Source organism: Atheta coriaria, unplaced genomic scaffold (assembly GCF_025399875.1).
Source record: "Atheta coriaria isolate IRGN ID8LTWV9N9 unplaced genomic scaffold, Caltech_Dcor_3.1 hic_scaffold_9_pilon, whole genome shotgun sequence".
NCBI lineage: Eukaryota > Metazoa > Arthropoda > Insecta > Coleoptera > Staphylinidae > Dalotia > Dalotia coriaria.
Window position 1 is genome coordinate 607,431 of NW_027045451.1, and position 16,459 is coordinate 623,889.

General features: G+C 39.4%; 1 protein-coding gene across 5 annotated transcripts in view; it reads right to left on the bottom strand.

Annotated features, from left to right (window-relative positions):
* The window catches only part of nolo (no long nerve cord), a 55,177-nt gene that overhangs the window by 11,830 nt on the left and 26,888 nt on the right, over positions 1-16,459 (bottom strand). For all 5 annotated transcript variants that reach the window (XM_065311142.1, XM_065311141.1, XM_065311140.1 and 2 more), the window contains one exon: positions 415-492. In XM_065311142.1, coding sequence (XP_065167214.1) covers positions 415-492 — 78 coding nt within the window. The remainder of the gene's footprint in view (positions 1-414; positions 493-16,459) is intronic.

The following is a 16,459-nucleotide window of genomic DNA, read 5'->3' on the forward strand; positions in this document are numbered from 1 at the left end:
AGCGCGGATGTGGAAAAATTTTATAATCTAATAAAACTCGAGTCGAAATTCTCCCAGCGGTATTTGGTTCGCTGTGCTGGTAGAACTTGCGGAACATAACGAATTTCCGCCCCGCTTTGAATTTTTAATCCGCCCACGCGCGTGTTATCTGTCACGCGCAATAGTGACAACTTTAAAGAAAAGAAAAACCGTTAAAAATTATCATTTATAACGAAGATCTGCGTGTTAAATTAGCCTTGAAGAAACAAACAAAACTTTGCGCTTTAGTTTAACTTCCATTTGCCCTTTCTCACTAGAAATTGAATTCAAATCATTCGCAGCGTTTACGAATTTCGCGTAGTTTACGAAAGGCGTCGATTGAAAAGTTAAGCAGACAATAGAACAATATGCGAAGGAAGTTTATTATAAACTCACTTGGTCGGATTCGTCCTCGACGGTGGCGATGGCGTTTTCCTCCAGCGACGTCGCGTTGGTCTCATCCTGTGCGCACACCTGAAACAGAAAAGAAAAACGCCGCCGCGTTGAGAATTCGTCGTTCGTCGTATGTGTGTATTTTGTGATGTTGTTATGCTGGCGCAAAACGAATGGGTTGGAGCGTGCGCGCGCCAGGAGGAAACTCCCGGCCCCTTTATACAAGGATCAGGATAAATAAAAACCCCTTGGAGTAATAAAAATGTTCGAGTGCTAAATCTTATTTTCCCGCCCCTTCGAGTTCTCATTGTTGTTTATTGAATTGCGCGACGCGGCGTGCACTGAAGCCGGTTTTCTTCTACTCGGTACCTAATCCTACGCTGGTGATATCCAGAAAATTGGTAACACTAGCAAAAATTTTACAAGGATAAATAAGACGTGTGTCTGCGTCTCAGGGGAAGACTACAACTTCATCGATACCCACTTAGGTATCGCATATTTCTGTATAAACGTCGCACAATTTTGATTTATACGCGAGACGAAAATAACTCAAATTGAATTATTGATTTTGCCAAAAGTCTAAGAGTAGAGAAGCCCACTGACCGCAGCCCGAGAATTCGAGAGTGCTCGTCAAAAGTGGGTGATGGAAGGATAGTATAATAACGAAATGATAACGCAAGTCTGTTGTAGGTTGTGATGGCACGATGGCATCAAACCGAAGCAAGTGTGTCGAACAATTCGGATCGCTCCCAGGGGTTGTTTCGAACGGGTTCCTCACGCTTCACCCTCGTTAGCGTCCGGTCTGCTCCTGACACCACGGCAAACATCAGTGATATCGATAAGTGGCATACATGCGCGATGTAAAAAAAATACCACTGCTTGAAAATTCGTCTCCGGCGCCGAATTTGGGGGACAAATGAATTAACTACCTTCATGGTGCTTGGCGTCATAAATTAAGCAGGCGCCTATATACAATTCCCCAGATAGCTGAAGACGCATCGTTTCAGCATAGAAGCCGCAGCAAAACGAACACAACCATACGACGCCGTTTCGAGCGAAATACCTGGAAGCAATGTAGAGACGATTGAAGCCACTGGAGCAATCGAGCAGTCCTCCTCCTTCGCCCCGCTAAAGGATTACGGAACCAACCGATTCGAGCAATTAACTTTAACCGCGCGGTCCTTCAAGCGCACAAACGAATGCTTTTATAAATGTTACAATCGTTCTTCCGCGCCGTTGTGTGTTTCCTCTTCGCATCTTTTCCAACCCCCACGCTCAAAATACAGAAAAAATGATTCCCGAAAATTTTAATGACGCATCGATATCACATTTCGCAATTTCGTTAATTAATGCTCCCGCAAAAGATACATAATGTTATAACGAACAAGGGAGAAAAATATCCTTCGCGTTCGCGTGATAGTTCGTTATTGAGTTAGTTAAACAAAAAGTCATCAATCACAATTCTCGCGCGCGCGTTGGATGATTAAAAAAATACAAAACAACCGGCCAAACTCGCTGGCAATGTGTGTAAAGTAAGAAAATTTGTTTAACTTTAATTCATTTCGTAACAATCTCGAATACGTCTTCAAATAAGTCTCGACATTTCGTTATTCAGCTGGGAAATCATCGCGGAAATTAAATTATAAGTTAAATCTCATGGAAATCTAATGTATACAGGATGATTCAGAGTATATAATAATAATTTATGTTGATTTTATAATTTTTTGTGTTTTTGGTTTTCTATTCGTAGTTATGGCGTATTGAAGGTGATCGAATGTGGGAAGATATTTGATTGTCAAAAATGTCACATTCCGACACGCCTCAGCCGCAAAAAATCCGCGCGTCGTTGCGTTTCCGGCCGGCTTTGACTCGGCAACCTTTGGAATATTCGGAATTTCCGTTTCCTTTATACGTTCACCGCCTTTGGCGCGCTCACAGCCGTCCTGGGGGCGGCGTGCACTTACATGTCGCATGTTTGCGCCGTATTATGTTCTTTATTTCTGGTGCAATATGTGAGTGTGCGCGCGGAATGTAAGTGGAAGTGTGTCGATACATAAATCCGGTCGCGCGTGATTTATCTGATCATTTCTGCAGCCCTCGCCGCCGGTTTTGTATGTAAAAATCGCTGAAGAATGGGTGGACGCTTTTCGGGGTGATTTAAACACCGTAAATCCGATACACGATTTATCACCGCGACGATGTTGGGGGCTAGCGCGCGTGCGGCGTAAATAATTCTCGTTCGACGACCCATTTATGACAGACGATATTTGGGAAAGAATTACGTACTACGGGATATTTTAAATGTCAAACGATTTATGGCTGGTGCGAGATAACTGAGACAGGGGAAAATTTTGAAAGTTTTCAAATTCGATGTAAGATCGCGTTTGATTGTAGTAGGTATTTTATCTTATAGAGAATTTAATTTAGATTATGAATTTGAAATCCGTTCTTGTCTATCTCTTCAGCTGCGGTGATCCGCAAAAAATAGTGGGGGTACGGTGCATAGAATGAGAGTCACTTGTGCATTCAGGGCACCGTACAAGGGCAGCGGTAGAAGTGACTCGTGTTCAGGGCACCGTACAAGGGCAGCGGTAAAAGTGACTCGTGTTCAGGGCACCGTAGGAGGGCAGCGGTAGAAGTGACTCGTATTTAAGGCACCGTAGGAGGGCAGCGGTAGAAGTGACTCGTGTTCAGGGTACCGTAGAAGGGCAGCGGTAGAAGTGACTCGTGTTCAGGGTACCGTAGAAGGGCAGCGGTAGAAGTGACTCGTATTCAGGGCGCCATATAAGAGCAGCGGTAGAAGTAACTCGTGTTCAGGGCACCGTACAAGGGCAGCGTTAGAAGTGACTCGTGTTCAGGACACCGTACAAGGGCAGCGGTAGAAGTGACTCGTATTCAGGGCGCCATATAAGAGCAGCGGTAGAAGTGACTCGTGTTCAGGGCACCGTACTCGTAGGAGGGCAGCGTTAGAAGTGACTCGTATTCAAGGCGCCATATAAGAGCAGCGGTAGAAGTGACTCGTGTTCAGGGCACCGTAGAAGGGCAGCGTATTGTATTGTATTGTATTGTCCGTAGATTAAGACTCTGCGATTCGAACCTTTTTGTCTTTTATAGTTTACAAGATAATCGCAATTAAAATATGTCGTTACTTAGCTCAAACGTCAAAATAGTAATAATATAACAACACAAGTCAAAACAAACATGTTTAAAGCATTTCATATATCGCACCAAAACGCACTTCTAATTATAATATAATTATAACTTTTATAATAGCTAATGAAACAAGCATTCCTAAAATTTATCGCCATAACCATATAAGGTACAAAATTAATTCCCCAAGAGCAATAAACTCCATATATATTAATTCGAATACAATTACCCAGCAAATTACTTCGACGCTTTTGTTATAATTTCCGTGGTCGCGTGGGCGGATAGTCTTTCAATTAGCTGTGCAAAAATTAATTGCGATTCCATTTGCGGCGTCGTGTGCGGTACAAGCGCAATGCAAAAATCGTGCATCGAGTGATTGATATACCTGTACGCGTGGGCGTTCTTCTCACGACCAATACAAGCGCATCTTATTTCGAAAAATCAACGCGTGTGTAGCCGCGGCAAAAATGTAAAAACATGACTCATGTTTATGCATTCGCGGGCCCCCTAACTGAGCTTTCCGTATTCACCGCGGCGGACACCATTAGTTTACCAACAACTAATTGGTAATAATTAACGCCTCTCTCGCTGTAAGCTCCCTGCGTCACCCTCCAGTGCGCAGTTATGCTGGTATTTATTATCGCGTATTAGTTGTAATGTCGCCGCGGCCCCGAATCTAATAAAAACGAATCGTCGAATGCGCACAGCTTGAATACTAATCAAAAATTCCGCATCCAAAAACTGCTTTTTGTTGTATTTTGGTTAAATTTTCACTTTTCCCGCGTCTGCATCGTCATCTTGTGCTTTATGATAGTCCTTACGTCATGTATTAACCTGATCCTGCGTTTCAATCCGTGCCTACGTGCGTTGTTTCGTGACTATTATCCTCAAAAACACAGTCCTTCGCTTTCATGCATTTTATGTTATGTGCGCGCCGCGATGGGAAGCCTTTGCCGCGCGTTCATTTTTTCCGCTTTGTTCGCAACACGGACGCCGGCGTGCTGGTTTTTGTGTCATTCTTTCATGCCACACTAGAAACATCCCAACGATCTCGACGTGTCGGGGCGGTGGTTCGTTTGACTCTTTCATACACACCCTCTGGTTATTGCGCGCGCTGAATTTATCTGCCCGTGAGCAGTAGTACATCAGCAAAGCGCTGAAAAGACTTCGTGTGTGTGTGTTGGGTTGCATTCACAAACAAACAAAAAGAAAAACACGGGCTGCCTATTTCCGTTACACAACACCCGTCATCACCTGATTGCGAACGAAATCATCAACAACAAAACAATGTAAATATGTAAATATTTACGTATTTATTCGGTAAATCAGTGCACGTATTAAAACACACGCTAATTAACCATTGCATATGCAAATGAAGCATGCAGCACTTGATAACCCAATCTAAATTCATAGAAAATCGAACTAGTTGTAGCCGGTTGTAGCGCGCGAGGGATATATACAAGTACACGCGCAATAAAATCAATAGAATATTTCAGTTATTCGTGTAATGCTCCATTAAGCAAATGAATTGTATCAATGCCGCGCAGGTGCCGGACGAGATTTCAGTCTGTAGGCATGTTAAATCCATTTACATACATCCAATGTTGATACTGTTGTAACCGGGCACTCTCGACGCATTGTTACGTTGATAACGTTAATTCACGAATGCGATTTTAACCCACTCGAGAGAGTGTGCAGATTAGGCTGGACCAGCGGGCGAAAATCACTTGTTAAACGGATTTACGTGTATTCAATTACAGCGCAATTATTTTTTTTCTCCTTTAATTGAGGTTATGTTTACGTGAAAATAACCTAAAAAGAGCACAAGCGGCAAATTGTAGGCATTTCGTGTTCGGTAAGGCAATTAGTGAAAATAGCGTCGACGTTATCGCGCATTCCGATCTTTTTAACGCCTGACAAGTGAGTATATGTGCTTTCCAAGCCAGTTTTATTAATGACATTGAACGATTGAAAAATCTCCCACTGCGTTTACAAATGAACAAATATTTTCATAAACATAAAAAAATTTAATGGTAAAAATAATAATCCCACGAAATTAGTCGCACAACGCAGGCCGTAATTAATTAAACCAATTAATATAAATAAACGTAAAGTATATTAGACCCTCGCTGTAATTTGACTGAAAATTCCGGCTTTAGCTAAATTGCCGGCGCTTATCTTACACTTTTCTTGTAGGTACAAAATCCAATTTTGTTTCTTAAATTATTTTTGCAAAAAATAAAAATAAACTTGTTAATTTATAGACTTGGATGAAATAAATAAGTCTTAAATGTAACTGCGAAGATTCGCGATGATAAGAAGAACATTTCGACATTATTTCATTGTCTTGTAGAATGTCGGGTGTTGCATGTTCACTTTTTGCTCGGCTGTAACATCTGCAGTCATGATTCTAGGATAAATGTAGTACAACAATATTAATTCTAAGAAACTTGCTCCGAGTGTCACACATGTTCGCAACAAAAGCGGTTGCGACTTAATTAAATCTTAAATATTCCGTTCCGGGAATGATGAATTTTTTGCCGTACAAGTTTATTATGAAGTTGTGAAAAGTGTAAATTGAATTTCGAAATTAGAATCCATCTCCGCGCCGCACTCGTCTGTTTGCGTTGTTATTACAAGCGAGATGAAGGTCTGCGCGAAATTTTATGCGAGTCGATTGCTAACCCGTCTGCTTTCGTCCTGAATTCGATTCATGACTGGGCCAGGACGCAATTTTGGTGTTTGCTTGCTGGCGAAATGCACAAAATACGGAATTCCTATCAAATATATATATATTCTGTGCGCGCGACTGCAGTAGATGTCCGTTTTCGTTCCATTCCCATTAACATATTCCTAGTAAGCAATATAAAGCTACTGCTGGCGCTGTGACGTTTTAAAATACAATATAAAATGGCAGTGGAGAGCGTCGGAGTGGAGTAAATTAAACATTCCACGGCTAATATTTTAAATATCGTGAATTATATTGACGCCGAGGAATTTCGGGAAGTAATTTCGAACATTGCGACTAAACAATACTTTGCTTGATTAGGTCCTTGATTGCTTCCGACTACCGCGGCCTTAACTACTCGGCAAGCAAATCAACACTTCGACAAGACTTCGGCGCGTCGGGTTCAGTTATGTCGGGCACGTGAACCCGTAATAATCCGTCAAACTTTATTCACTTTGATTGAAATACACTATAGTCTCACTAAATCAACAAAAACAACAAAACATTCATTTTTGACTGTTTTATTGGAGTTTTTATGGATTTTTTATGTTAGTGCATTGATAACTCAAAAACCACTGAACCGATTTTGATAAAATTTGGTACTATTATAGATTAGAAACTAGAATAAGACATAGACTACTTTTTATTTTGAAAATTTAATTTAAAACGTGTAAAATTAATGATAAAAGTTAATATAGCGTTTAATCATAGTTATAGTTCAATAATTCGACACCAGATGGCGTTTTAAGATGTAATTGACATTAGCAAACATGGTTGCAATGAAAAAACAACAAAATTTGCATAAATTTCATAGTTTTCCAGAAAATCTATAAAATAATTGCAATGCAATTTGTGTCGGGACGTAAATATTTAATATTTTATTGTCCGTTGCAAGTTTGAGATTAACTGGCATATAGACATTGTCGCATCCGCAAGCGAGCGTATTTATAAGCATGTCTCTCCGGCGGTTGAGACGTGGGGGTGGTACTTTTCTAGCGCTGGCGGACTGAACTCAGGCCGAAGCTTTCCCGGGTAGATAAAGCCAAACTGCCGACTGATTTATGCGGAATGAATCCGTGGAATTTAGACAGACGAAATTTACATGAATTATTCGAATGCGATTTCAGTCGCCGCATCGAAATGCATGAAAAGTCGGCCGGAGAGTATTCCGCGCAATGCAAAAACTCACCGCCGCGTATGTAATTTATTTCGAATTACACGTTCGCATATTATACGTACTTAAAACTTTAATACACATTCGCGTAATAAAGCATTGATTTTGTTCCGGTGGATGGGCGCATAATAACAATCTTATCTGGAATGCGCCCCCATCTGTTTTTATTGTCGCTGGCATCGGCCTTCACAGTTAATACGCACGCATCAATCGGATTGAACCGAGGCCCAGGCGCACATTTACCCGACAAATCGCTTCGGATATCGTACATTATCGTGCATTTCAATTAACCGACACGATTTCGGATTAATTTATCTTGATACGCGAGAACGCGCACTTTAACTTCGCCCCGTGGAATAAGATAACTTGCCGAACATTAGACAAACTAAAAGTATCATCTTACATATTAATATTAATATTAATCTCAAGCCGGGTGAAATAAGTTTGTATGTTACCGAATAAAATCGAATATATTTACATTTTTCGAAAAAGTTGACTTGTATTGTGAACATCCGGGAATGGTTTGCGATATTCAATACCAAACACGATAGATATCCGCAAGTTTTGTCAACTGGAGAGTGAATAAAGTGAATAAAGTGAATTGAATCATGAATACCAAGTTTTATGTTAAACTTGACTCAATTTTAACTTTTTCTATGCAAAAAATCGTGTATCTATACTTAAAATTATAAATTTAATTATTTTTTATGATAAATGTATGTTTGTGCCTCGATAACTGAAAAACCACTCGAAATATTTTAATAAAACTTTGTAATATTATAGTTTATAAATCAAAATAACCCATAGACTACTTTTTATCACAAAATTTTATTTGCTAATGTGTAAAACGGGTGATTAAAGTTAAAATTCAATAATTGCACTCTAGATGGCTCTAAAATGCAATTGACAGTATCAAAATATTCCGCCATATTGTAATAAAATGAATTTATTGACGCGATGCAAATTTAATTATCATTATATCAATAAACAACGTTAATTAATGCACGACGCGTTTCGCATGCAGTGAAAACGCGTAGGTATCGCGCTACACCTGGATTAAACACTTGATGCGATATAAAGTATTGATTAATTGCCATTTAATTATCGCCAGCAGACGGCAATGCAACTTTATTAGCAATCACACCTCATCTCAACCAGCGCTCATTTCGGTTTACGTTAAAAATCATTGTAAAGCATTTTATGCCGGGGATCCGGTTTAATTAAAAGATAATTTTAATATACCTGCGCTCCAATTACAATATGTAAATTGATTTCTATTTCCATAAATTGGTGTTGCTCACAACCACACGCACACACACATACAGAGTGTTTTCGTATCAGTATCACCATTTTTTTATTCATCCGCGTGCATCATGCATGCGGATGATGATTAAACGTCACAACATGAGTCTGTGGTGCCGTTATTTTTTTTTCTTCATACCAGGGCTGATTTTCAATTAACGCCGACCGCGACGACAGACGCGTTCTGCTTTCGTTTAATTCATCATCGTGTTCCTAACGACGCTAATTCTAGATGTCACTTTTAACCGTGCAGAAAAGTTTTTCGTACAAAAAACATCCAATCATATTTGCATAGACAATTTCATCAGTTTAATTAAAATTTTCATTTTTTTAAATTTCAGCCGTGTTATTGACGTCAACTACATCTTAAAACACCATCTGGTGTCGAATTATTGAATTGTAAGTATGATTAAACTCTATATTAATTTTTATCGTTAATTTTGCACCTTTTAAATTAAATTTTCTAAATAAAAAGTAGTCTATATCTTATTCCAGGTTATAAACTATAATATTATAAATTTTCATCAAAATCTGTTGAGTGGTTTCCGAGTTATCAAAGCACAAACATACAAAAATGCATAAAAACATGATTTTTGTAATGAAAGCAGAATTTTTTCCTAGAAAAATATACTTTCACGTCTCTTTCTTTACATTTCTCCGCTCGGGTGCTTATCGCATTGCTCGTCGTATAGATAAGTTGTACGGCAATGTCTTGTCTGTGCCCCGGTCTTCCGGCGCTGGAGGGGACACCCATTCATTGCACCAATACGCCAACGGTTGATTCTTCAGTTGTGCGTACGTTGGCGCGACGTATCCGAGTTGTTGCGGTTTCCGAAGAGGAAATTTAATTTTCTCGCCGTTTTATCGCCCTGCCCTGCCCTGCCCGTGTACGGCAAGGACAAGAGCGGAGGTAGATAACTTCACATTAACATACCTCTATTTTAGCCGCCCCCACAACCGAAATTAACCCACTTTACACCCAACTTGAGTATATCGCTTCATTAGTTTCAGCAAACAAACAAAAACGGATTAAATACAGGCAGCAGATGAAAAAAAATCAATACGCGCGTGTAGCCATGCATAAATATGCAAAATTAGCATGATGAACAGAAAAAATTCATTACGCATTGTTGATTTTTTGCTGATATGATATGTTGTTTATCTCCGGGAGCAAGAAGTTGGAATTGCGTGTCCATATCGTATCGTGTTTATTAACGACCGTGCCAGATTAGTCTGGCTGCGTTCCAAAGAGCCGAACGGGAAACTCGTATATGCCGAATTGCCGCCCCCGCATGCAGCAATTGCATCATCTCGGCGGGCGGATGCGGTAACGATTCGCATTTGATCGTTATAAATACACGACATACTTATTCAAAACCATTGAACAAAACTTTAATTATTCTCGTACATTTATGACAGCACATAAATATGCTATACACCGAAAAGAGATTGTTATCCCCCAATGAAATTTGTCAACTTATTGTTGGTTTTTTTCCCGAGATTCAATCATAAACTCTCGGATAATGGCGTAGTTAGTAGTTAGTTTCGGTGATGTTGCAGATGCATTCACATTTTTAGATAATTGATGTTTAATTCATGAATGGGTGTACGTAAAATCCATATATCACTGACAGGTTAAATGAATTTCGTCTTTTTTACGCCCTTCTGAGGTGCGGTAGGTGCGTTTTGTCTTTTATTACCATAAGTCGCATAAATAACGTATTGTATCCTCTGGAGCACAAAACTATAAACATATAAACACGTATGCACGCCCACGCCGAACACTTTTTACGTTTGGATGAAGAAAAAAGGCGCTTCTTCAGCATCATAGAAATAATGAATACACACGCATACACTATTTGTAAACGACGAAAATCTATTTATGACGCGCATAAATTAACATTTGACTCATTTATTATATTTTTCCTTTGAAGGAAGAAGAAAAAAAGAGCGGTTGTTGTCACCATGAGGCGGTAAAGTTTCTAATGCGTATTGAAGTTTTGAAAGGCAAACCGGCAAACCCGTCAAACAGCAAACGCGGCGAAGGAAGTGGGCGTTTTTTGTTAATTAACACTTTCAGCGAGTTTCAAACTGCGTCAATTAGCCAACCTCATGAAAATCCATTGCCACACTTTATGTTTGAGTTGCGTTCAAGATTCCATGTGCATTTGATAAGTTACCACACATTGAAATAGAGTAAAAATACGTTTAAAGAAATAAATAAATCGGAATTCATTATCTTTACAATATAGAACGCAATTTGTGAGTTGAAATACCAAAACAACTACAGTTTAGCATTTATTACGAACTAGCTTTATCCCGCGGCTTCGCTCGCGAATATCTAAAATAATGAAGTTGCTTCCGTACGCGTCTGTAGTCACAGAAGACAGAAGTAACAATGAAGTAGAATGGCGGGAAGTTTAAAATGGCTGAAAGTATAGTCTATGGAAGTATAGTGTACAGTCTCCATAGTGTAGTCAATTGGATTTGATGTTGACGTAGCTGTCGGTAATACAGTGTGATAATACACTTGTGATGGTACTATAGTACTTAGGTTTGAGCTTCATTGCTGGAATGCTAGATGGCGTTAAAGTAGTCAAATAGCCAGATGCAGAGGTATTATTGGCTAAACAATTTCTTTATTTTATTTAAAAAATATTTTTTTTATTAAATAAAAAGTAGCCTATAACCTTTCGGGGACCACTAAGAATATGTGTACAAATTTTCACGATGATAGGTTAAGTAATTTTTGCGTGAAAGTGTAACAAACATCAGGACTATCGCATTTATAATATTAGTAGGGATAAGTAACTGCTAGCGACATCTAGTGTCACACTATAGAGTTACATATATGAGTGGTGCACGAGTAGCTCTCACACGTTCACAACTTTCACGTTTAACTCCATATTCTCTCACTGACACAAACAAAACACGTTATGCAACCACCAGTGCATAAGTTGACATCGACTAGCGCGCCACAACAGAAATACATATTAATGCCGCAAATGAAAGAATTTTCGTATATTATATGAAAATATACACTTCGTAAGGAATTGTCCTAAAAGCAAGTACATCTGGAATGCATGTAGCTTGTATGCTGTGTGCTGGCACGAAGCAATTTGGTCCCGCCGGTGCACAACCCTAACTCTCTTATCCGGACTACTAATACAGTTTAAACTCATTAATATTATAAGAGCGCCGGTACAAATGAGCGCTCCACATACACACTCGCAAGCCAACTGTAACGTATAAAGTATAACAATTCAGCGAATGAAGTCAAAACTCGTCGTTACGTCCGCCCTGTCACAAATGGAAATGATTTATAATAAGCCCTCTACCCTCGAGGTGCTCCAGCAATTCCAACGTCTTACTAGAGCTTCCAAGAGAGCAAACACACACACACACACATATATTCAACCACTCTCTCAAAGGGCACACCACGTCGGCCGCGTCGACAAATTTAATTAATTAAGACGAATAAGATTAATTGGCTGCCGCTTTAAGTGCCCGGACAGGTGTCCACCATTTTAAACTATCGATTTAATCGAAGCAAGCAGAAAAATTCTATCATAACATTAGATATGTTGAAGATATGTAAAAAAAGATATATGGTTTGACCGAGCTTGGACAATTTCCCGTCCATAAATTCCACATAAGACGTGCGAATGTGCGCGAAGCAGCGGCAGAGAGCAACCACACTTCCGGCGGCGGGGTGGGATCTTCATTTCCGGCTTTAGCTTCAGCTAGTTTCACTTAACATTATCATAAAGTTAATCCCTGCTTTGCTGCGGAAAAATATCGTTTGGCCTTCTTTAACTGCGACATCTCTTCTTGCAGTTTGTTTTTATTTTTTAATTTTTGTTGCCGTAATGTAAAATACATAACAATTGGATTACAAGCAGTGGTGGTGCTAAAGTCAAAAATGAATGCACTTTATAACATAAATCACATGCATTACACCCGAGTTAAATTGAAAAATTAAGAATTTATGTTTCCATTTACTTGGAACTTTTGTAGTTAGCGACCTGCAGTAGTTGTAGTTGTTAATTTGACATTAAAATCTTTTCTCCCCGTTTCTTATTTGTTGGAAGTTTTAGTTTGCTCTTAACGATACATTGTGTGGTTAAACTTGTTTGGACTTTACTCCGCGTTTCGTATTCTGTCGCATTCGCATAGGGGAGATCTTTTCTCCGGACAAGTTTGAGGAATTTTCAGGGGGCTGTTAAAACAGTAACGACGTGGCTGTAAAATTTGGACATTTCGACGTTAAAACTGTGTAACAAAGCTCTTGCATCATGTCCGCCTTAATCTCTTTTCGCCTTTTGTCGAACGTGTTCATCACACGTTCATCCCCTTGTTAACCGCGTTTGTTTCGCACCTTTTCCTCCTTCAGGGCTGCAATCCCGATGATGTCCAATAAAACGTTTTCGTTTGATTACCGCTCGGAAAAAGTGCCCGTAAAATCCGGCAATGGGTTATGAAAAGTCGTAAAACAAGAAACACGCTTAAAATATATTAAAACGTCTTTAAAATTTTTAGAAGAAATTTATTTTTTCTAATTCCACTTTTAAAACGTCAATTATTCATGATTTTGAGACATAAAAAGTCGTAATTTAATCATGGATAGCCAAAGCCGTGACTAAAGTACTTTAGTCACGGGGTGGAGCTTGCGCCTGCGCTCCACGCGCAGTAAAATACAAAAATCAACGTGGGAATTGACTGGATGTAGAAAACATTTAGGACTACGTTGCTAAACGTTGTTAAAGTGCCACTTAGCGCACTAGATACTTAATTCAGTATTAACAAGTGCAAAAAGTGCATATTTTCAGTACGAGTATAATAAAAACACTGGTATCTTATGTGTTGCTTGTAAATCATTTGCATTCTGATGTTTTTTTGGATGAGTGCCATGAAAGAGCTTTTAAAAGGATTAAAACTATTTTTTAGCCCGCAGCGCATAATCGATATTGACGCACGCATCCTTTTCTTCTCTCGCAGCGAGCATCCACCGCCAGCGGCAGCGTAACGAACGAGAAAACCGTACGCGGAAAAGTAAATTTATAGTGAGATAGTAGTAATAGTGACGCCAGCGTGTCGCAAAGGCGTCTCGCCGTCTTTCGGCTAGCATCTAGAATTTCTGCGTATCACAGCGCGCGCCCCCGACCGCCCCGGAGTCCTTCCACTTTGCTGCGCTCCCAAAACTCCCCCTTTTATTCACTGCGCGCTGAGGTCGGTGGAATGGCGCAACCATCAAGATGAGCGAGCCAAAAAGGGCCAAGAACAACACAATCGTCGCGAAACGCGATGCCAGCGATGAGTGGTAGTTGTAGAGGTTTTCGGAGGACGAGGGAGCAAAAGAGGACCTGCTTTCAACATTGGGTTGTTATGAAAAATTACGAAAAAAACAAAAAACCTACAAAATTCATCATAAATCATTCGAAAAACTCACAAATTTTCACTGAAATTTAACTAACTTTAACAGATTTACAATGAAATTCTTTCTGAAACACTCTGTATCTCCCATGCACCAAATGTAAACCAATGCAGAGAGGCGAATAAAAGCAGCGACTTGGCTCGTCTAACCATTTCATAATTTATAGCGGCGAGTTTCAGTCATTGCGTGCGATGTTGGCTCCCGAAGAGATACTAGTGTGTCCGCGCGCAAGTTTCGACTGGCCTAATGTGCAGAAAATGCGAAAAATACGCCCGCCGGGGGGGGCCAACGATGTTCGGGTACTTAGTTAGCGTGGTAATTAGACGCAGCCGGTCGGTCCTAACAAACATTCGCCGGCGCTGATGGCGTTCGGTAATGTATTGAGACGTTAAAGAGGCTAACCAACCCCTTTTCGTGCGCCCGAATCTAATAATCTTTAAACGTCGATAAAATGTCGCATTTATGACCCGGACGACAGCTGCTATTTTACGATTCGCTTTGCACATAATAGCGAGCGGAGAGTGGAAAACGTGTAGCACGAGTGCGGAAAATGTACGTCAGCAACATGCACGTGCCGCGGGCGCTCGCAGGCACGAAAACACACTTTTACACAATTGCTCGTAAACGGATAGATTTGTTTGTGGTCAAGGCTAACAGTGCTGAAAAGTTCATTTTCGCAACTATAAACTGCAAATTGTTAAAAATACCGATAGTAAAAGCAGTATACCGGTATTTTTCAAAAAAAAAAAAATTTTTGAAAATAAAAATTTAAAAAAATTAGAAGATAACATGAAAAATTAAAAATACCGGTATTAATACCGGTTTACCGGTTTTTTTAATTTTAAAAAACCGGTATATTTCAATAAAATTATTTTTTCAATAAACAATATTCCTGATTACTTAATTTTAAAAATACCGGTATTTTTGAAACTCAAAATTCTCATCTCAACTATAAACTGCAAATTGTTAAAAATACCGATAGTAAAAGCGGTATACCGGTATTTTTCTAAAAATATTTAAATTTGGAAATACAAATTTAACAAATTTAAAAAATAACACAAAAAATTAAAAATACCGGTATCAATACCGGTATACCGGTATTTTCATCTTCAAATACCGCTTTTTTAATAAAACTCATTTTTTAAACAAAAAATATTCCTGATTATTTAATTTTAAAAAATACCGGTATTTTTAAAACTCAAAATTCACATCTCAACTATAAACTGCATTGGCAATATTTAACAACGTAAACATTCCTCGTTGGTTGGATAAATAGTTGTTGCAGTTGTAAGCAAGTTGGCGGTAATATTATTAGTAGTGTGCCGGTAATGATTTTGCTGACCAGCCACCGGCAGACGTAATGGCGGTCTTTCCACCATGCTATTTGTTCATTTGCCACTGGAGCACCGACTAGAGGTAGCTCTGTATTGCGGCAACCAACTATTCGTTGACCATTTGTAGTTGTTGCGTTTTTGCACAAACCGCGCGCGTAGTTGTGACAGGAGGAATTAGGACGATTCCGAGGGTTTTCGGATCGATCAGATTGCTGCATTCTACTCTCCCTACATATACCTAATGTACCAGAAAAGGTGAATTTCGAAAAAAAATTCCACGGAAATATAGTCATCAAGTGTTTTTACTTTACATGAGCGAAGAGAATGACATTTATTGCTCGATCATGCGATCCCATCTCCGGAGGGGTCCAATAATTTCACTTTCGCTCCGGCACACAATGGCGTCGTAACTTTTATACGTCTAATACGCTGAAATGTGTACTTTGTAGCTTTACATATATGATATTATATATATTCTACTTTATATCTCTACCTGAAGATGAGAATAAAAAACGTCAGGCAAATCGAATAAAAAACGCAGATAATTTTTTTTCCTTCGTCGGAATAACCTTTAAAAATTTATTTACAAGATTTCAAGTTGAAGTCTTTTGCGCTCATATCCGTTTTGCTTTTCTTTCAAAACCATGTGCATTGTGCTCATGTTCAACCTGATTTACTCCCGCAGAATGGAAAAAAAGCAAGCACGGTTTATGTTATACAGTTATTCTCTAGTTATTGCTCGGTTAACTCGGTGGAAGTTGCAAATGCGTGACCGTGCTCCAATGCAGCATCCACCATCCATCCGATCCAAGGGTAGTCGTAGTCGTACATGCGAATGAAACGTCCCTAACTTTATTACTAACTTTAACCCATTTTAACCGGATATATTGCTTTTAGAACTAGTCGCACTCGCATATTTTACGCCA